Source organism: Scylla paramamosain, chromosome 25 (genome assembly GCF_035594125.1).
Source record: "Scylla paramamosain isolate STU-SP2022 chromosome 25, ASM3559412v1, whole genome shotgun sequence".
In the NCBI taxonomy this organism is placed as follows: domain Eukaryota; kingdom Metazoa; phylum Arthropoda; class Malacostraca; order Decapoda; family Portunidae; genus Scylla; species Scylla paramamosain.
Window position 1 is genome coordinate 13,281,722 of NC_087175.1, and position 23,490 is coordinate 13,305,211.

General features: G+C 38.9%; 1 protein-coding gene across 1 annotated transcript in view; it reads left to right on the top strand.

Annotated features, from left to right (window-relative positions):
* LOC135113220 (uncharacterized) overlaps window positions 1-23,490 on the top strand; it is a 633,180-nt gene that overhangs the window by 121,671 nt on the left and 488,019 nt on the right. Inside the window, exons 8-11 of the mRNA XM_064028389.1 lie at window positions 1,065-1,237; window positions 6,224-6,383; window positions 7,753-7,900; window positions 13,075-13,228. Coding sequence (XP_063884459.1) covers window positions 1,065-1,237; window positions 6,224-6,383; window positions 7,753-7,900; window positions 13,075-13,228 — 635 coding nt within the window. The remainder of the gene's footprint in view (window positions 1-1,064; window positions 1,238-6,223; window positions 6,384-7,752; window positions 7,901-13,074; window positions 13,229-23,490) is intronic.

The window sequence follows — 23,490 nt, forward strand, 5'->3', positions numbered from 1 at the left end:
CAAAGTTGAAGGCTAGTTCACCAGGATGGTCAGTGAAGGGAGAGGAAAGCCAAAGCTGGTAGTAAACATTGAATTCTCCAACAATGGAGATCTCTGTAAAAGGGAAGAGAGTCAGAATGTGCTCCACTTTGAAAGTTAAGTAGTCAAAGAATTTTTTTATAGTCAGAGGAGTTAGGCAAGAGGTATATAGTGTAGATAAATTTAGTTGGAGAGTGACCCTGTAGTTGTAGCCAGATGGTGGGAAACTCGGAAGATTCAAGATTGTGGATGCAAGAGCAGGTTAAGTCATTGCACACATAAATGCAACATCCAGTTTTGGATTGAAAATGAGGATAGAGAAAGAAGGAGGGAACAGAGAAGGGGTACTGTAAGTTGCTTCAGACACCTCAGTTTCAGTGAGAAAAAGAGGATGAGGTTTAGTAGAGGAGAGGTGATGTTCTACAGATTGAAAATTAGATCTAAGACCTCGAATGAAGAAAAAGTTGAGGGGTTTGTCAAGACGCTAGAAGAACAGTCTGACCTGGGGACCTTTGTGGTCCCCTCTCCAGATGGGGACTTCAAGGCTGGTGTAGGATTCACCACGTTAATTTTTAATTATGAGTGAAGGGTGTGTGTGTAACTAGGTGTTTGTAGTTTTGTGTGAAGGAAGAGAGTTGTCTTTAGAGGGCAGGATGTGACTTCCCCCCTTGTGTTGTGAGACACAAAGAGGAACATTCAGTTAGGTCACAGCTGGGTTTAATGATAAGCTCACAGCACCCCATGATCCAGTGCTTCAGACCTCACTGGGAGTAATTATCATTTTGGCAGATGCCTACTGCCCCCTCCTGTAATATTTCTACTACTATTACTTTTCTGCTACTTTTTCTGATACTAATTTTGGTCTACATTTTTCAGTATTGTTAGTAATTTTTTTTTAAGCATACTCAGTCTAACCACTGATACCCCATTACCCTTTTTTCCTCATACTAATTTTGGTTTACATTTATTCAGTATTGTTAGTCACTTTTTTTTTTTTAAGTATACTCAGTTTAACCACTGATACCCCATTACCCTTTTTTCCTCAGGTTCAGAGGTGTATCGCCATGGTTTCCCTGTGCCAAGGGGTGTGACAACAGAAGTGGAGGCCCCTGCAGACTCAGCAGCAACAGTGATGCTATCCCAGTATCCTATCACCAGACCTGTTGAGCTCCTGGCTTACGAGTTCTATGCTTATTCGTTGGACACATTTACTGCCAAAGTATGTTTATGTACAGTATTACAGCTATTTCTTTGATCTTTATTATTATTATTTCTATTATCTTTATTATTATTATTATTATTATTATTATTATTATTATTATTATTATTATTATTATTGTTGTTGTTGTTGTTGTTGTTGTTGTTGTTGTTAATATTGCATTATTATTATTATTGTTATTATTATTATTATTATTATTATTATTATTATTATTATTATTATTATTATTATTATTAAGTAAATACATTGTTATTTCTTTGATATAAAAAAAAAAAATATGTGATTGGGGCAAAGAAACAGTTTTATTTAGCATGGTAGAAAATATAAGTGAACTACACAAAGTCATGAAAAATATGACACCTAATGTATTATGCAGTGTCAGGGCAATAAAACTATTTGGATTTTTTGGATTTTTTGTTGTTACAAGCTCAGCTGGTAAAGTTTTGTGTACCTTGAATGTTTTGTTAAAGGTTCAGTCCTTGATTGCTAGTTTCAGATTAATTTCTGTATGTTTCAAAACATGAGTATTGTAGTTGGTGGCAGTGATAAGATTCCTTGTGAAGTGGAATGTACAGGTGAATCTCATTTTATGTGCATTTGATCTGCAAGTTCTTGAAATTACTCGAGTTCTTGATAAATTGATAAACTGTAAATTATTATTTAAAAAAAATATTACGAAGAAAATACCATCCACATCTGATATAAGGAATCATAATGATAAAAAAAAAATCACAAAAAAAGAAAAAAAAAGGAAAAAATAGTACTAACCAGAAAACTCAAGATACTCCCAGCAGTTTTTTATGTAAGGCCACTGGTCAAGGGCAACAAAAGTTTTGAAGGGGAAAAAAATAGGTCCACTAGAGTGCCAGTTCCCAGAGGTTCCAAATAGAAAAATCAAATAACAGGAAAAGTGTCTTGAAACCTCCCTCTTGAAAGAGTGTAGGTCATAGAAATGAGGAAACACTGAAACAGGCAGGGAGTTCTAGAGTTTAAAAAAAAAAAGGGATGAATGATTCAGAAGATTGATTGACTCTTGCATTAGAGAAGTAGACATAAAAGGAGTGAGAGAAAGTAGAAAGTCTTGTGGAGTGAGACCATGAAAGGAGGGGAGGTGAACAGTTAGCAAGATCAGAAGAGTGTGAAAATAGTGGTAGAAGATAGCAAGCAAAGCAACATTGCAGCTATGAGAGAGAGGCTGAAGACAGTCAGTTACATGAGAGGCACTGATAAGATGAAATGCTTTTGATTCCATTCTTTCTAAAAGAGTGGTATGAGTGGAATCCCCCATACATGGACAGAAAAGGCCCCTGTACAAAGTTAGCAGCTAGGGAGCTATGAGAAAATATGGTGGAGACGACTCAGAATGCCTTACTTCATAGAAGCTGTTTTAGCTAGAAGTGAGATGTGAAGTCTCCAGTTTAGATAAGAACAGGCTGAAGATATTCAGTATGGAATATGGGAACAGTTAAGTGTCATTGAAGAAGAGAGAATATTATCTGGAAGGTTGTGATGAGTTGATAGAAGGAAGAATAGAGTTTTTGAGGCACTGAACATCACTAAGTTTGCTCTGCCCCAATCAAAAATTTTTAGAGATATCAGAGATCAGAATTCTGTGGCTTCCCTGCATGAGCTGTTTAACTCCTGAAAGATTGGACATCTACAAAAAAGATGTGGAAAAGTGCAGGGTGGTGTCATCAGTTTAGGAGTGGACAGGACAGGAAGTTTGGTTTAGATCACTGATAAATAATAGGAAGAGAATAGATGATAGGACAAAACCCTGAGCAACACCACTGTTAATGGACTTAGGAGAAGAACAGTGACTGTCTACCACAGTGGCAATAGAATGATCAGAAAGGAAACCTGAGATGAAATTAGGTTAGAGAGAGAGATAGAGAGAAGGATAGAAGGTGTAGGAGGGCAGTTTGGGAAACAAAACTTTGTGTCAGACTCTATCAAATGCTTCTGATATGTCTAAGGCAGCAGTGAAATTTTCACCAAAATCCCTAAAAGAAGATGGCCAAGATTCAGTAAGGAAAGCCGGATCACTGGTAGAATTGCCACAACAGAGTCCATACTGGTGATTAGATATAAAATTGCTAAGTAGTAGATGTTTAAGGATCTTCCTGTTGAAGATAGACTCAAAAACTTTGAAGAGGCAGGAAATCAAAGCAATAGGACAGTAGTCTGATGGATTAGTGTATGGAAAGAAGAGGAGAGCAAGTTGGTCCTCCTGATGAAAAACTCTAGCGCTAAGCCCTGGCTTGCCTGTGTGTGGCCCTCATCAGTCAGTTCACCTTGGGCTTGAGTGGAACTCCAGGCTCCCAGCTGGAGAGGGTATGCATGAAACTGTTCAAGTGGAAGTGACGGAGTGAACTTGGAAATAGAAATGAGAAAATTATCTCCATGTATTGAAAAAAAAATGGATAAAAATTGAAAATATTTTAAGTCTTTGGTTGATCTTGCCTAAGCTTTTATTTTTTATATGCAATTGTATTTTAAGAAAGAAGTCATTCATAAATCATAATACACCATTATATGAAGTTTGAAGATGAAAGCATATACATGCACAAAACCATAGAGACTTGACCCCATGATGTTCTAAAAGTATGTAAACAGAGGCAAAGTAATCTTAATTGACTAAATACCTCATGGACTATGGCCATCATTTTTGTCTGATTAGTTAGATGTCATGTGTAATGTCCTGCTAGAGGTTTGACCCCATTACCACATCCTGTTTTGGTTATCCTTTAAACCTATTTAGATATATTAAGCCAATAAAAGACTATGTGGAAGAGAGTTCACATTAAATGAGAAAATAGTTCCTTGAAAAGAAAAATGGAAGATGGTGTACAACACTGCTTGAAAGTTTTAAAAAGCTATCTTAAAAACAGGAAAACCATGTGGTGGCAGAAAGTTTTATAAAGCTATCTTAAAAACAGGAAAACCATGTGGTGGGAGAAAAGTCAAGACTAAACAAAATCCACTTTGGTCTTGATGCTTTTGGCTTGACTGGTAGAATCTTGTGTACCTTGAGCATTCTGCTGAGATTCAGTCCCTGACCACTCCATCCTAAGGGATGCATTTCAGTTTGAATATGTAAAATAATTATAGAGATTAACAGAGCTAGAGAGTACATATAGATGAATGTAAATATATGTGGAAGCAAAGTATGCGGTACACTGTTAATCTTAGGGTTCTAAATTGCCACCAAAGTTTTTATTGATTTTCTGCATCTTTATTTCAAGTTTCTTTTCTTGTCATTTTATTGCTGCTGTGGTAAGTGGCTAGTCTTTATCTTCAGGACCAGTTAGCAATGATGTTACTCCCCACCTCATGGAGTTTCTTTTACCCACTTCTATTCATTAATGCTCTCTAAGTGAAACTAGGTGGTCTATCCACAGTTTTCAACTAGGAAACAAAGGAAAAGAAAAATCTTTAGTGCTTCTAAAGCTGCACATAAACTAAACAAAACTTTGACTTGTGAGCATAATTTCTAAATGTTAAGCAAGGAAAAAAGTATCGCTGTTAGGATTAGCTTTAACTATTTAATAAAATGAAAGTGTGTGACGAATCGGCATATAAAGGCTAATGCTAGATTATAGAACATTATCTTGCTTTAAATGGACATATATTGAGCTAAGTAATTTACCTAACAACACAGGTCTGTCACTAAATAGAGTACTTAGCAGAACAAACTTGGTATTGTTCAATGTCTCAAAAACTCAATTCCTCCACCCATCAACTCGACACAACCTTCCAGATAACTATCCCCTCTTCATTGACACTCGACTGTCCCCCTCTTCTACACTGAACATCTTCAGTCTTCCCTTTTCTTATAATCTAAACTGGAAACTTAACATCTTATCTCTAAGTAAAACAGTTTCTATGAAGTTAGGCATTCTGAGACATCTCCGCCACTTTTTCTCAGCTCCCCAGCTGCTAACTCTGTACAAAGGCCTTATCTGTCCATGTATGGAGTATGCTTCACATGTGGGGGGAGGGCGCGGTTCCACTGATACCACTCTTTTAGATGATGGAGTCAAAACTTTTTGTCTCATCAACTCCTCTCCTCTAACTGATTGTCTTCAATCTCTTTCTCATTGCTGCAATGTTGCATCTCTTGCTATCTTCTGCTGCAGTTTTCATGCTAACTGCTCTTATAATCTTACTAACTGCATGCCTCCCCTTCCCCCACAGCCTTGCTGCACAAGACTTTCTTCTTTCCCTCACCCCTATCCTGTCCACCTCTCTAATGCAAGAGTTAACCAGTATTCTCAATCATTCATCCCTTTCTCTGGTAAACTCTGGAGCTCCCTGCCTGCTTCTGTATTTTCACCTTCCTATGACCTGAACTTCTTCAAGAGGGAGGTTTCAAGACACTTGTCCTTTAATCTTTTTTTTACTACTGCTTTGGACCCTATCCAGGAACTGGCATCTCAGTGGGCTTTTATTTTACTGAATTTTTGTTGCCCTTGGCTGGTGTCCCTCCTGCATAAAAAAAAAAAAAAATCTGTCTGGAGGGGAGTAGTGCTATACTGAGTGAAGATGAGTGGTGATCTGCTCTGGGTCTCAGCTGAATTATAACTGTCCTGAATGGGAGCAGGAGAGTAACTCTGATTATTCCTTGAGTGTCACTGACTCTCTGCATATGAAGCAGGTTGACAATAGTTTTCTTCCGGGAGTATGAATTCACTTGACCTGGATCCTCATTGGATCATCCACTCATTAGGATGGATTTTTATATTTGAATTGAGCTTGTTAACCACCACCATGAATTACCCTGTTGGAACAATAGTTCCAACATTGGTATTCATAGTTTTGATATTTAATATGCACCTTGCATCTATACCGTTGTTTGGTGAAAAAGATAACACTGATTTGACATTAGTAAGAAAGCAGTGATTTGCACTGTAGAATGAGGAAAATAATGATAATGATTGTAATGAATGATTATGATGACTGATGGTGTTATACTGTATTGTGCAGGTGGTGCGGCCAGACTGTGGTGGATTGGTATACTCCCTAGCTAATGGAGAATGTGTCTTGGAGGATGCTAGTGATGTTACCGATGGCACCACTACTTGCAGTGCACCTCAGCTCATCTGCTTCAAAAATATTACCTGTGTTGAGAACACCTGTGCTGCTGGTGAGTACCTGTGCTGTCAATTTGTAGTTCTTCTTAATTTGCTGTTGTACAGTATTCTCTCAATAAACCAAACTAATCTGGGGGAAAGGGTGGTCAGATTATTCAGTTGTTCGATCAATGTTGTAGGTCTCAAAATTTACCTTAGTCCTGAGACCAGATTGATGTGATCTTGGTCTTGTCTTGGTCTTGTATGGTGTGGTTTTGGTCTTCATCTTGGTCTCGATGCTTATGGTCTCGGAATTTGGCTCAAGATCAAAATAAAGACTATTTAGAAGGTGCTTTTCTTTTTTAAATGTCAGTTGTTTTTATATCATGTTTTCTCCTTTTTGTTTCATTACATGCACTCTCACTTTTTTAAGTTCATCATCATTATCATTATTCTTAAAGCCAATTTCCTTGTATTATCTGATGGCAGCTTTCTAAGCTGCACAGATTTTCTACAAATCTTTGTAACTTGGTGCAACATTAAGCATATCTGAATTATTTCTTAAATTCTTAAAAGCTTTCAAGCATGAGTTTTCATGACCTTAACATAATTTGCAAACAAATTTTTACAACTACTGTATTTTTTGTCATTGAAGATGCAATTTTCTTTGAAAATAAGGATAAAAAATTTACCATATGTTGTAGGCCAAAGGTAACATTTGTTGTAGGCCTATCCTAACTTAAAAGGAAAATTATCTATGCCAAACAGTAATTTGAATTCCTGTGTATGGCCTCCCAATGAAGTGTATAAATTGTATCTAGTTAAAGTAGCAAATAAACAAACATATTGTGAAAAAAAACATACTCACTCACTATAATTAATTCCCATATGGGCAAGGCAACAGAGACTACTATATCAATATTGGTGGTATTTTCACTCTCCTCTAACATCACAGCTTTAAAGGAATATTATTAGATGTAAAACTGTGGTATGTTAAAAATTTTACCAGTAAATCTTATGAGTAACAAGACTATTGTGATCACTCATTGCCTGCTGCCATCTTGATTCACTGTTTGTAATGGTTCTGGAAATACAAAGGACATTGCTGGTTTTTTGTTGCTGATTGGTTGTCTTGTTATTGTTGTGTGATGTTGTTTACTTCTGTTTTACAAAAGTAAATACATTTACCTCAGTCATTTCTACCAATCTCTCAGCATACTCAGCAAACTAACCAAACTTATCCCATATAGGTATATTACACTCACTCCAACAACTTTTACTGTTATATAAAGGTATTAGTGCAATGCTGAGAGTATCCTATAGTATCATTATTACTGTCTTGCTCATCTTTAGAGTATCTTTCCTTGTAGAGAAATCATTGCTCAGTCTGCTAAATATTTTCTAACGCATACACTATCACAGCCATGCTTCTCCTACCCTCAGCTTCAACACCACCAGTTTATGGTGATGTTCCAGGATCCGAGGCAACTGTAGCTGTCACAGTAGAGGGTTTCCAGCGATTGAAAATGTCAGCTCCTGTGGCTCTGCAGCGAGGTGATGTGGTTGTGGTACAAGGGCCGCTTGGCAGAAGGTAACTTGCTTATTTCACACCTATTTCCAGTTTTCTTTTAAATATAACTTAAGTGGTACTTCAAAGAACTTTTTGTAATTTTTCTCCTTCATAGTACACATGGTAGTGGTATATAAGCTAACTAATAAATTTTCAGAAGAGTTTATATTAGATAAAGACAGAGAAGATCTACCCACCTCTACATCAGTTAATGTATCTAGGTAATGTTTGCAGTGTGATAGGATTGTCTCAATAGTTCTCCTGTTCTCGAGGCCTTCGTTGCGAAGGTCTCAGAGGTGGAGGCTGAGTTCCATCGAAGGATCTCGGAGGTGCAGGCTGAGTTTCGTGAGAGGATCTCAGACCTGCAGGCTGAGTTCTGTGAGAGGATCTCAGCACCTGTGGGAGGGTCGTGCCCCACCGTCACCTTACCTAGTAAGGCGACGGAGGAGCAGTGGTCGGTTGTGTGCAGGGGAGCCAAGAGGGTGAAGGTGCTCAGGGCACCTTCCGTGGAGACGAAGAATCCCTTCAATGTGCTGGAGGAGGGGAAGGAGAAGGAGGTGGACAGGGCTGGAGGAGGCAAGAAGGAGGGGGCAGATGCAGTTACCCTGCCCCAAGGTAGAGTGCTTGTGTTTGGTGATAGTCAGGTTAGGCACTTAGATAGTGCGTTCTGTGCTAGGGATAGGAAGCGTAGGTCGAGGGTGTGTTTGCTGGGGGCCGGGATAGGGAAGGTAGCTGATAGGCTAGACACGTGCTTGGAAAAAGATGGGACCAAGCCCATTCTTTTTCTCAGTGCGGGAGGGAATGACCTTGGTAAGGTCAGGAGTGAGGAGCTTATCAGGAGGTTTCGACAGGCTTTGGACAGGATTAGGGAGAAGGGAGGGATCCCCGTGGTATGTGGTGTCTTGCCGAGGAGGGGAGTTGGTGCTGAGTGGCTGTCCAGGGCTATTACAGTGAATCGCAGGCTCGCGAATCATTGTAGGAGTAATGGATGGACGTTCATCGACAACTGGGACCTTTTCTATGGCAGGGACACCTTGTACGCCAGGGATGGAGTGCATTTGTCACGCCAGGGTGTTCGTGTTTTGGCCGAAACACTCGAGCGGGAGGTAACTGCACTCCAGCACTTTTTTCGTTAGTCGGGAGGGAAGAAGGGGTAGTGAGGAGAAGGCAAGGGGCAAATTAGTTAAATCTAGAAAGGAAACTAGCTTAGGGATGGTGAGAAATAGCTTAAGTGTTTACTACACAAATTGTAGAAGTATTCTGAATAAAATAGACTTGCTTAGAGGAATAGCGAGTGTAGAGAAATTTGATATCATTGCTTTAACTGAAACTTGGTTAGATATGTCAGGAAAGGTATTTAATCCAGAGGTTAAGATAGATGGGTATACAATGTTCTATAAAGATAGAGAAAACAGGAGAGGAGGAGGTGTCGCGTTATACGTTAGGGACACATTACAGTGCTGTATGAACAATAGAATTAAAACAGATAACAAAGCAGAGTCGATATGGGTAGATATTAAGGAAGGATCGCAGTCAGTAGTACTAGGGGTAGTTTACAGACCACCGACCAGTACAGAGGAAATTAACACCTCACTGTGGCAGGAATTAAATAGAGCAGGCAGGTACAGTCAGGTATGTGTGGTAGGAGATTTTAATTTTAGGAATATCGACTGGAGTCTGATTGTGGGTAACAAGGAAGCAGAGGAATTCCTTAAGGTAATTCAGGATAATTTTTTAAAACAGGTAGTCGTAGAACCCACAAGGGGGAATAATATTCTAGATTTAATTCTTACTAACAGGGAGGAAGCAGTCACGCAGGTAGAGGTTGAAGGACAGCTAGGTATCAGTGACCATAGGGAAATTAGGTACAATCTAGAATAGGAAGAAACTGTTAGAAATAAAAACACTAGTAAAATACCTGACTTTAGGAGAGCAGATTTTGAAGAATTAAAAAGGTACCTCCAAGGAGTGGACTGGCAAAGGATGCAGGGTGAGGTCAGGTCAGGGACGGAGTTCAGAGAGATAAGGCAGGATGAGGGAGGTGAGGTGAGGCTCCAGAAGGGAGGAGGAAAGAGGAAGGGGGGAGATAGGTGTGAGTATGTTGGAATGTCAGGTCATGCTGAAATGAGAGAGGTAAGGTCGAGGCGAGTTGATGAGGGAGGGGAGAGGATGGTAGGGAACGAGATGAGGGGTTTAGGTGAAGTAAATGTAGATGAATTGTATAAATATTTCGTAGATAAAGTTCATACAGGTCAATTAGCAAATATCCCGTATAAAACAATAAGATCACAAAAAAATGACCCTAAATGGATGACTGCTAGGTTAAAGCATTATATAGGGCGTAAGAGAAGTATATATAAGAGATTAAGGGCAGATGAGGAAGTTTTAAGGACACAGTATAATGAATTAGTTAGAACAGTCAGGAAGTTAACGAGGAAAGCTAAGGACAATTATGAATTAAAGGTAGCCAGCCAGGCGAAGACGGACCCCAAGGGATTTTATCAGGTATACAGGACGAAAAATAAGGATACTGTAGGTCCATTAAAGGCAGCAGATGGGGAGCTGGTTAGTTCTGGGGAGGAGATTAGTAAACTTCTGAATGATTATTTTTTAACTGTCTTCACTCAGGAAAACATGCAGGATATGCCAGATAGTGAGCAGGTGTTTAGAGCAGATGAGTATGAGAAGCTGACGGATATTTCCATAACTAGGGAGATAGTGGAGCAGGAGATAGATAGGCTAAAAAAGTTCAAGTCACCAGGACCTGATGAAATATATCCCAGAATACTGAAGGAATGTAAAAAGATTAATAGTGAGCCGTTAGTTTCTGTCTTTAGGAAATCACTGGAGTCGGGTGAGGTACCAGTAATGTGGAGGCAGGCTAATGTAGTACCCATCTTTAAGAAAGGGGATAAAACTTTAGCGTCTAATTATAGACCTGTCAGCTTAACTTCAGTTGTAGGTAAAATGTTAGAGTCAATAATAGCCAGGAACATTAGGGAACATTTAGACAAACATAACTTGATAAATCAGTCACAGCATGGCTTCACGAAGGGGAAGTCTTGCCTGACAAACTTGCTAAGTTTTTACAGTAAGGTGTACGAGGCAGTAGATAATGGTGATAGTTATGATATCTTATATCTGGACTTTAGTAAAGCATTCGACAAGGTGCCCCATCAAAGGCTCCTGAGAAAGGTTAGGGCGCACGGGATAGATGGGAAGGTGTTAGGTTGGATAGGGTCATGGCTTGGTAACAGGCGACAGAGAGTGCTAATAAACGGCTCGAAATCCGAGTGGGGTCATGTCATTAGTGGGGTGCCACAGGGATCAGTATTAGGGCCATTATTATTTCTAATATATATCAATGACTTGGATAGTGGAATTAGTAGCGATGTTAGTAAATTTGCGGATGACACAAAGATAGGTAGATTAATTAGGTCAGAAGCGGATGCCATTGCCTTGCAGACAGACTTAGATAGAATGAATGAATGGACGGATAGATGGCAAATGCAATTTAATATCAATAAATGCAAAGTGCTTAGCGTAGGTAGAGGAAACCCACACAATAGGTACACATTAAACACCCAAACTCTGGTAGGTACAGGGTACGAGAAAGATTTAGGAGTTATAGTTAGCTCTGAACTCCGTCTAGGGAAACAATGCATAGAAGCCAGAAACAAGGCAAATAGGGTACTAGGATTCATTTTTAGGAGTGTTAAAAGTAGAAGGCCGGAAGTAATATTAAAGTTATACTTGGCGCTGGTCAGACCTCATCTAGACTACGCTGTGCAGTTCTGGTCCCCACATTACAGGAAAGATATAGGTCTATTAGAATCAGTACAGAGGAGAATGACTAAAAGGATTCAGGGGATGAGGAGTATTCCTTACGAAGCGAGGTTGAAGCGGTTAAATTTACATTCTCTAGAGAGACGTAGGTTAAGAGGGGACCTGATAGAAGTCTTTAAGTGGTATAAGGGTTATAACAAGGGAGATGTAAGCAAAATTCTTAGGATCAGCAACCAAGGTAGAACAAGAAATAACGGGTTCAAGCTTGAAAAATTTAGGTTTAGGAAGGAGATAGGAAAAAATTGGTTCTCAAATAGAGTGGTAGATGAGTGGAACGGACTCAGTAATCATGTAGTTAGTGCCAGGACACTAGAGAGCTTTAAGAGAAGATTAGACAAGTTTATGGATGGGGATAACAGATGGAAATAGGTAGGAGTGTTTCATACAGGGACTGCCACGTGTAAGCCTGGTCGCTTCTTGCAGCTTCCCTTATTTCTTATGTTCTTATGTTCTTATATATGTCTATCCTGGTTCACAGTTTGTCCCTCACAGGCATAATTTTTCCAAGTGAATACCTTTGGTGATTGTTGACAAATGTTTTAAGTTAAATAACATGCATATAAACTAATAGTTAATGTTTTTTTACAAGGAAAATAAAGATATAAGTAGTCAAGATTCTGTTAAAAATCTCTTGATCCTGAACCTGTCCACAAACATAAATAGAATTTTTGCCATAACTGACAATAACATAACATGAAGCAGTGGCAGGTGATGGCAAACTTTGGAACTCACTGTCAGTTTTTGCTTTCATTCTCTTCCCACTACTTGAATTCTTGCAAAACAGTAACAACAATATACTTCTAGAATCAAATTAGCCAAGTTATTTATTATTTTTCTAAATATTGTTATTTATTATGGAGTTGCTGCTAATAGTTGAGTCCCAACAAAGATACAAGGGACCAATGTGGCAAAGTTATCTTGAACAGGCAGGCAGGCAGAGGAAGGGAGATCCAAACATGGCAGGCACAGGTGGTCTCTAACAGTATATTTCAGTTACCAAATATGCATCACTTGATATAATAATAATTTTAATAAATATAATAATTTTGTAAACCAATACAAAATATTGGTATCAAATACAGACATGGAATTTGGGGTAGATGAATAGAAATAAGAGTGATGAAGGGAAGAAAAACTTAAAGCAAATGGGAAAGAAAATAACAGTACATGCATTGGCATCATTGTAAGTAGCCAGTGAACCACTTATTAGATCCAGCACTGATAAAGATCAGAATATTTGAAAATAAGTTGAGTAACAGGAAATACAGAGAAGGTATGTGTTTTTGACTCATTTCACCACTCTTAATCCTTGTTGAGGTGAGTGTCATATCATCCCATTACTTCCACAGCCCTGAGGATTATGAGAATGGTGATACAATGGATGGTATCCCCTCAAGTTTCCATCATTACGTGGAGGTCATTGTGAAGGAGGCAATGCCAGTGGAAGTTCCTCACAAGTGTGTGACAGTTAACTTGGATGTCATCCTTGAGGTGGTGGATGACGTAAGTACTTGTCCATTAGGTGGTGAGGTTATATGTGCTGTGTGTATTGAAATGGTTAACATTATGATCTTTTGAGTTTAATTGTAATGGGGAACCAAAAAAGAAAATCCAGCTAATGTATTAAAAGCATGAAGACATACAAGGTGCTGCAAGAAGTCAGTAGCTTTATGTTTGGCTATCCTCGTATATTCCATATATATATATATATATATATATATATATATATATATATATATATATATATATATATATATATATATATATATATATATATATGGTAAATTTGCTGTTTCAACCAATACTCTCATCTTTTTTATCTCTTTCACTAAAGCCAACAAGCATACGGGCCAGATAGGAATGCAGAGTTTTTTGGGTGAGGAAAGCCAAAATGAAGCATTTTTGACATTCCTGAAAAGTCCAAGGATGACAAACGGCATATATTAAAAATGGAGAATTTCTACCAACCTAACCTAACCTAACTGGGGAAAGAGTTCAACCTTCTGGACCCAACCCCTTAAGGTCATTAACCTAACCTAACATTACCTAACCTAACTCCTAACCCCTATAAGGTAACCTAACATAACATAACATCTTATAACCTCCTACATTCCATCAGTCATCACTACATACCAACACTAATTACTTAACAAAAAATACCTTAAGAAAAAGTTGAGGGAACTGGCAGTAAACTGCCAGTTTGTATATTCACAGCAATCACATGTCTCTCTTCCGTAACCATGGTCTAACTGATGCAGCACAGACAGCCAGGTTCTCTCTCCTCTAAACATACATGCCTATATGTGATTGGGTGACAAATTTCTGTGTGACCTGATTTGCAGCAGGTAACCCCACGTCATCATGGGTCTTAACACATGATTCAGCATCACGTCACCAACGAGCTTGCGCATCATTGATAACAAACATGTGAACACACTCAGTACCCAATGAGAGACAATTGGAGGTGGATCAAAGCTAGAATTGGCTTAAACTTCAAAATTCTCATCTGAAACAGTGAGATGTAGACCCTGAGAAGGGCTATAGTTATATATAGTGTATCAGTTGAAACTGCGGTAATGTCATACATTTCATTAAATTAAATGCATTTATTTTCTTTAAGATATTTTCTTTATATTTAACATGAGTCTTATTATCTTTTGAAATCTGGTGGATGACTTCACTGTAGCTAGTCATGTTTGCTAGATGTGATTTCATGTTCTTTTAACCCTTCCTCAGTAGCTTTGGAATGACTGAAAATGCTGAGAAGCTGGTGTTTATGCTGTGAGTCAAGGCATCACTCTGGGCCATAAGAGTCACTGATTGGTTGATACAGCATGACTGGTAGGCTTGTTATGGGAGGTGCTGATTGTTTGGTTCCAATTGGCAAGTGGGCTCATTCTGTGACAGCAGTGTTTAGTCCTTTTCTCATGCTCAGCAGGGCCTGTAAAATCCTCAACTTGTACATTGAGCCTGGGGTTGAATTCTTTTATGTACAGTGCTTCTAGTATTGCAAGGCATCTCACATCTGTACACATATCTAAGATTTCAGTGTTTTCTTCATCTTCTCTTGTGATCTTGGTATCATGCCACTGTTGTAAGTGTATTCTTGGGGCTCCGGATATTAGGTGACAAGTGAGCCATCAAGACAGCTTCTTCATTGTCATGCTGATATAAGTTGAAGGGAAGACTTCGCAGTTTCCTCATTTACAGTGAACTTATACACCATATGTGACTTCTGAGTTGTCTCTCTTTCTATGTGGGGCCAGTTTCTAAGTAGGAGGTGGCTAATTTTCTTGCTCCTGTAGTATATTTGGAATTTATCTTCCTTTCTGGATCTTTGGGCTTGACATTTCTTTTCACTATTTGTGTAATAATTCTGTCATCTTCTTTGTATGCTGTGGAGAAGAAGGCATGGAAGCATATGGTGGCCAGCCTTTCTTGAGTCTTCAGAGGAGCTGGAGTTATGCCACCTATCAATGATCATCTTGGTTTGGTGGAGGATGTTCTTTTCACTGAAGCTATTGTTTATTAACACTTGTGTTACCCTTTCTATCTCTTCATGCACTTGGTGCCAAGTACTGCATTGTGTGAGTGCTCTTTGGATGTAAACACTGATAGTAGAAACCTTATATCGTTCAAGATATTTGCTCCTTCCATTAAAGCAGTGCCCAGGGTTACTTGGCCTGATATATACTGCTGTGGAAACTTTTTTGAGCTTGTCACTCACCTTATGGTCTCCCAGTTAACACATTGTCATAGAAAGCACTGCTAAATATAATTATAAATGACTGGTAATTTAGCGTGACTAGGAGTTAGGTGGCGGCTGAGTGGTGAATTGGAGTCACCAGGTTCCTGGGCAGCAGCTGGTCATGCTTTTGTAGCTAAGACAGTTTCCTTGTGGTTGTCCTGAGGTTCTCAACTTCTAAGTTCTTATCAACTTAGTGAATTTAACTAGTGCAAGCAGTAGAGTGGAGGAGATATGTCTTGAAAGACGAGTGGCTGGCGACTCCTACTAAGGAAAGCAGCCAAACTATGATGTTTGCACTCCTTACCATGTCAAAATAAAAGCTATATGTCTTTCTTACACTTCTACCTTATTAATTTAATAACTAATATTTAGTTTGTGCTAAAATAACCTTAATTAATCTTTAACATAACTTTACAACTTATATACAAGTCACAACACAAACCAGTAATGCACTGATATTATGTGTGATACAAGTGGAAACTTTCACAACTGCTTTATTGAATGTCACTTGCTGTTGCTTCATGAGGATATCAAGGAAGATCATGGTGAAGTTGAGACCAAAAATTTCTTCAAGGTAGCACTTGAGCTGGTCAGCACCAACATTGCTTGTGGTCTTGATGAAAATGTCATCAATATAGCAAAAATATATATCAGGTTTCTCAGACTTTTGAAACACTTCTTCCTCCATGCAACCCGTAAAGAAGTTGGCCATGAGCACTCCCAAGGGAGAATCCATGGCTATACTATCAATTTGACAGTACTTGTTTCCTCAAGGGTAGGTAAAAGGAGCTTCCACTGTGCAGCATTCGAGGAGTCTGCTTAGTGCAATTTCAGGAATGTCAAGCTGGTGTGAATTATTGTTATGGTACACTCTGTCATTGATGTAATCAATGGAGCATTTGACTGGAACATTAGTAAAAAGTGATTCCCCATCAAGTCAGGTGATGTTACCATCAGCAGTGTTGCTCTTGAGCATGTGGAGAAAATCAGATGTAGACTGCAGGCTGTAGGTAGTGGGAAGATAAGGTGCTAGCATGTTGCACTAACTTTTTAGTGATGTGGGATGTCTGTGTAGATATTTTAGAAGTTATTGGGTGCAGCTTGTTTCCTGGCCCAATAATTTCTCAACACCTTCAGTGAAAAAGACCATCCTCTACCAAATCAAGATCATTGATAGTTGGCATAATGCCAGCTATTCCAAAGACTCAAGAAAGCCTGACATCACCATATACTACTGTGCCTTCTTCTCTACAGCATTCAAAGAAGATGAAAGAAAATATTAAAAAGAAATGTCAAGCCCACAGATCCAGAAAGGAAGATAAAGTTCCAAATATACTACAGGAACAAGAAAATCAGCCACCTCCTTCTTAGAAACAGTTCCCACATAGAAAGAGAGGTAACCCAGAAGTCACACATTGTGTATAAGTTCACCTGTAAATGAGGAAACTGTGAAGGCCTCCCTTTACCTTACAGCATTATGACAACAACAAAGCTGTCTTGATGGCTCACTTGCTACCTAACATCCAGAGCCCCAAAAATACACTTACAACAACAGCATGGCACCAAGATTACAAGAAAAGACCTGGAAGAAAACATTGAAATCTTAGATATGTGTACAGATGCGAGATGCCTTGCAATATTTGAAGTGATGTACATAAAAGAATTAAATTCCAAACTCAATGTACAAGCTGAGGATTTACAGGCCCTGCCGAACATGAGAAGGGACTGCTACAGAGTGAGCCCACCAGCCAACAGAAGCCAACCAATCAGTGCCTCCCACTGCCGGCAAACAAGCCCACCAGTCACACTGTATCAACTAATCAGCTCTTCTTACAGCCCAGAGCGATGCCTCAACTCACGGCATAAATACCAGCCTCCCCAGCATGTTCAGCCTAGGGCTCTGTATAGCAGAGCTGGCATCATAATAGTCATTCCAAAATCACGATCTACCAAACATGACTAGCTATGGTAAAGTCATCCACAAGGTTTCAATAGAGAATAAGACTCTTGTAAGATATAAAAAAAATATTTTAAAGAAAATTAATACTGACTTAGCAATCACATTTAATGAAACATGTGTAAGAGAGAATCTCTTATCCATATATATGCTCAGTATGTGTGTGTGTGTGTGTGTGTGTCTATATATATATATATATATATATATATATATATATATATATATATATATATATATATATATATATATATATATATATATATATATATATATATATATATATATATATATATATATATATATATATATATATATATATATATATATACACACTCAACCCCCAGCTATCGCGAGAAATTGGTCCCTTAACATCGCCGTGATAGCTAAAAACGCGATAGCCATTGTTAAGAATACATAGGAAAAAAAAAAATTGTTCGTGGCCCGCCAGAGTAGCAACACAATTCAACATATTGGCACCTTTTTTTTTCCCTCATCTCACCATGATTTATAGATCAGTCTTGAGGAGGACATGATTTGAGCTTCGCACGGCATTATGTCCAGCACTATCACTAGTGAGGTTCATATGTGCCTTAATGTGGTCCTTCTTAAGGTAAATACCTCTCACTGTAGACTCGTTGATGCCGAACTTAGCGCCCACTGAACTTTTACTTTGTCCACTCTCGATCAATTTCACTATCTCATATTTCACAGCATATGTAAGGTTCTTCCTCTTCTTGATTTCTTTCCCAGGCGCCGCTGTTGCCTTTCGCTGGGTCGGGTTGGGTGGTAGCGATCTCCCTGGGTGGCCAGGAGGGGGAGTAGAGGCCATTGTCCCAAGATACACACGCGTGACCTTGAGATTCACCACGGCACGTGCCACTCAGTCAACTGTGGCGGGAGGGACTAGAGGGATGGGGGAGCGGGAGAGTGGCTGGATAAGGAAGCGGGAGTGTGCAAGCCAATCACGGCCTAATATGTCAGTCAAATTCAGCCAATTAGCAAGCGAATCTGGCCAAGAAATATGACGTAGCTGTCACGTGAACATCCTGGACATACAGTATAACGACTCATGGGCCGCGATAGCTCCACTAGGATTCGCGTTAGCCCATTTAATGTGTTTTTTATTGTTCCCGTGATAGCTTTAAACCGCGTTAGCAAAACCCGCTATAGCTGGGGGATAAGTGTATATATATATATATATATATATATATATATATATATATATATATATATATATATATATACAGTAAAATCCCTCTTATCCGGCATCAACGGGACCGCCGACATGCCGGATACCAGAAGTTGCCGGATACTTGAATAGAAGTGAAATTATGTCCACAATCACCACCCTACACTCACACATCTTACCATAACAAAGATCAGCTGATCTTAATCAGCAGCTGATCTGATCAGCTGCTTAAGTGTAAGCACAACACGCTTCCTCTTTTCTACAACTTTAGGCATGATGAAGGCGTCAGGCGATAAACAATGCACACGCGGGACTGAGTCACTGAGTAAACACAGTGCAGTGGGCCGCGGGTGGCGCGAAGCAGTGCGCTCTGATGGCGAGGGGACAAAGTATGCCTCGCGCGGGAATTTTAATCGATTTTATGAGTACACATTGATTTTTTATTGATTTTAAGGCTCGGGGAAAAATTTGCCGGATACTTGAAGCTGCCAGATACTCGAATGCCGGATGAGAGGGATTTTACTGTATATATATATATATATATATATATATATATATATATATATATATATATATATATATATATATATATATATATATATATACACATATTGTTACGACCACAATTCCCAGCCCCTTCACCAACCTGCTGCACCTGGACTACCTTTACTGAGCCACCTCTTACATGGACTCAGTGCAAGGCTCACAGATGGATGTACAGGATCACTTGTGACTCCTACACCCTATTCACGATGGTCATAACACCAGGTTACACTAAGTGGAGGTCGCCTGACTGTTTTACCAAACTACAGACAAGGAAAATACTCCAAACAACAATTAATACCTACAGCTGCAGAAGAATCGACAACCATGTCTAGGAAAAATAGTTAACATACAGCCACAGGTATATGGTCAAGGTATAATACCCCATTGGGCTTCCGCCCTCTGTGACAGCCCTCTCACTGCCCAAAAGAGTGTTATAGCCTCAAGCTGAGTAGTATCGTTTACTGCCTCTGGGACGACAGGCCTTGTCAGGACCTGAGGAGGGAGTAAAGTTTACTATATAGCTAATTACTTAGTTTCTCTGCGGCTAGACTGCATTAGACCACAGTAGCATTTAAGACAAACAGGGTCACTAACAAGACACCAGAAACTACAGCAAAAAGAGTGCCCACATAGACAAACGAGGGTCAGTCACCACTCACTGTGCCAGCTTAACCACTATACCCAGTCACTACCCTGGGTATAGTGTGTAATTCACAACTACGCTTACTTGCAGACTACTTTAGAGACTCCCTAATCTATATAAGTAGGCCGGGGTGTATGGCCAGTAATGACTCTCTTATCCCCCTTAAGGCAACTGACCCGGTTACATAGTATCTCACCCCAATCTCCGTTAAATGTTAGAGCATGTCTCAGTACATCTGCTCCTTCCAACTGCTGGGTAGTGATTGCGTGGGAAAGTGCTCCAACCATCTTTCCTCTCTACCACTAAGGGGACGGGGTACAAGGAAAGAACACACACACACACACACACACACACACACACACACACACACACACAAAGATACACGGTTACAAGCGGAATTAATGAACCAGTGCTTCCAGTCAGTATTTACCAAAGAAAGCAAATTTGAAGGAGAAAGAGCATGTCACAGAGACAATGTGATGAGAGCGATACAGGTGGACATAAGTGAAATTAAGAAGATTGTGAAAGATTTGGATGTAAGTAAGGCTCAAGGACTAGATGGAGTGTCCAACTGGATACTTAAGGAATGTTGTGACATCTGGCAGAAGGTATACACAATACCATAGTATGTTCTTTTAAGGAAGAAAAAATTCCTCTAGACTGGAAGAGAGCCAATATTGTGCCCATTTTTAAAGAAGGTAATAAAGAAGGTCCAATGAATTGCAGACCAGTGTCCCTAACAAGTGTGGTGGCAAAAATAGCAGAAAGAATAGTTGAAAACAGATGGATGGAATATTTAGAAGAAACACATACACTGGCTGACAGACAGTTTGGTTTCAGAAGTGGAAGATCTTGTGTCACGTATTTAGTAAGCTTTTATAGTAGAGCAATTGATATAATTCAAGAGAGAGAGGGCTGGGCAGACTGTGTTTATTTAGACCTAAAAAAAGGCATTTGATAAGGTACCACACCAGAGTCTGCTATGGAAAATTCAAAATATAGGGGGTTTGCAAGGAAACACACTGAATTGGATTACAGACTTCTTGAGGGATAGAGAAATGAGAACAGTAATAAAGGGAGAAAAATCAGAATGGTGTAGAGTTACAAGTGGAGTACCACAGGTGACAGTCTTAGCCCCTGTAATGTTTCTGGTGTATGTCAACAATATGGTGGATGAGGTTGCCAGTTATATAAGTCTGTTTGGAGACGATGCAAAATTACTGAAAAGACTGGAAAACAATATGGATTGTGAAATATTACAGAAAGATCTAAATAAGATATATAAATGGAGTAAGAAATGGGAAATGGAATTCAATGCAAAGAAATGCAAGGTGATGGAATTAGGAAAAAGCAAAAGATTGACAAGTTCCTACACCATGGGAGAAGTGGAAATTAAGAAAACCAAAGAAGAAAATGACTTGGGAATTACAATCAGTGATAATTTATCACCAGAAAAACATGTAAACAAAAGAGTTAGGGAAACTTATGAGTTACTAAGAAAGATAAAAGGGGCATTTGCTTACATAGACGAAGAGAGGATGAAAAAGTTGATGGAATATGTAATTAAACCAAAACTGGAATATGCCACAATTGTTTGGTCACCTCATAATAAAAAGGAAATAAGGAAAATAGAAAGGATCCAAAGAGCTGCAACCAAATTGGTATCAAGTTTGAGAGATTTAACCTATGAAGAAAGATTAAGGAGACTGTAGCATCCATCATTACAAGAAAGAAGAGAAAGAGGAGACCTGATTGCTACATATAGAGCTTTAAAGGGTAAGGATCAAGTTGACAAAGAAGATTTATTTGTGTGGGACTCAAGAGATACAAGAGGACATGGAGTGAAATTGAAGAAAACAGCAAGTAGAAGAGATGTCAAAAAATATGGTTTCCCAAATAGAAGCATAGAAATATGGAACAACTTAGATGAAACAGTGGTACAAGCAAAAAATATTCATGTATTTGAAGTTAAGCTGGATGCTTATAAATATGGAGACAGGACAGTACGAGCATAGCTCTTTTCCTGTAAAACACAAATAGGTAAATACGCACACAAGAACATGGTTGAAACTTTGATCACCGAGAATGGGGTGTGGAAAGGTGCATACAACGATCTACATAAAAAAACTAATGTTATATGAAAAGAAAACAATGGAATATGAAGGCAAAATGGAAGAATTAAATGTAAAACAGGAAAATTGGAAGAAAGAACAACAGGAAGAAAAGATTGATTTTAGGAAAATTGTGGAGGAACAAACCAAGGCAAATGACACAAAGCTAACAGAGAAAGTTATTCAAGTTATAAAACAGAAAGAAAACTTGGTGAGAGACACTGTGGATAAGATAAAGGCTGTTGTGGTATTTGGCCTAAAGGAAGAGTGTACACCTCAGTAGACTGAAAGAGAAAAGAAGGAAAAGAGATGTGTGGAAAAATTAGTGGAGACATTACAAGAAGAAAAAGAGCGGACTGGAGAGACTGAAGAAATTAAAAGATTGGGTAGATATGTTGAGGGTGGACAGCGTCCTATGAAAATAAGGTTTAGGTCACGAGTGGCAGCTGAAGAAACACTGAGTAAATCCTGGAGACTGACCAAGGTGGAAGAATATAAACAAGTGTGGAAAAAAAAAAAGATAGAACCAGAGAGGAGAGAGATACTATAAATGAACTTAGAAAAGAAGCAAATGAAAAAAAATGGAAAATTATCAGAGGTGGAGAAAAAACAGTTCTTTTGGAGGGTGGTTGAGAAAGTGGTACAGGAAGGAAGTAAATGCATAAGGGAAAGACTAAAAGTTGCAGAAATTAACATAAATGGACTAATGTCGGCAGTGTTGGAACTAGAAGTTAGAACTATTAAAAGAACTGTTAGAACTGTTTAAAAGAGGAGAAACCAGACATCATGGGAATCGTTGAAACTAAATTGGCAAGTGAAGGGGATATATTAAATATTGGTGAAGGAAAATACAACCTCTGGATAAGAAATAAAAAGAATAAATGGGAAGGAGGGAAGGAGGTGTGATGCTTCTAGTAAGGAAGGATTTATTAGTGGAATCTGTCACATATGTGGTGGAGGAGGCAGAAGTATTGAAAATAAGCTTAAGCTTAAGCTTAATGTTGTGGTGACTTATGTTCCCACCCTATTCCAACTCTTGGAGAGAGGATGAATATAAGAAAATGCTTGAGGAAACAAGGACATGTTTGGCAGAGCTGCCTGAGGAAAATGACGATATACTCCTGATGGGGGACTTTAACTATAAAGAGATATCTTGGGAGAATTGGACCACAGAAGGCAGTGAGTCATCATGGGGGAACAAGCTACTAGACCTGGCTATTGAAAATTTCTTGACACAATGGGTTACAGATGACACAAGATTTAGGGGAAATGAAGTACCTTCAAGGCTCGATCTAATTGTCACCAAGGAACAAGAAAGAGTGGAAGACCTTAAATACATAAACCCAATAGTAAAAAGTGATCATGTGTTGATTCAGTTCACAGTTATGGGTAATAACCTCAGTATAAGAAAAGAGGACCACAGAAGAGAATGGGTAAACTACGGCAAGACTAACTTTGGACAACTTAGGAAGTATTTCAGTGAAGTGAATTGGAACATAGTTATTCAAAAGGAAGACATAGAGGAAAAGTGGACAGCTTTCCTGGACATTTATAATAAGGGAGTAGAGAAA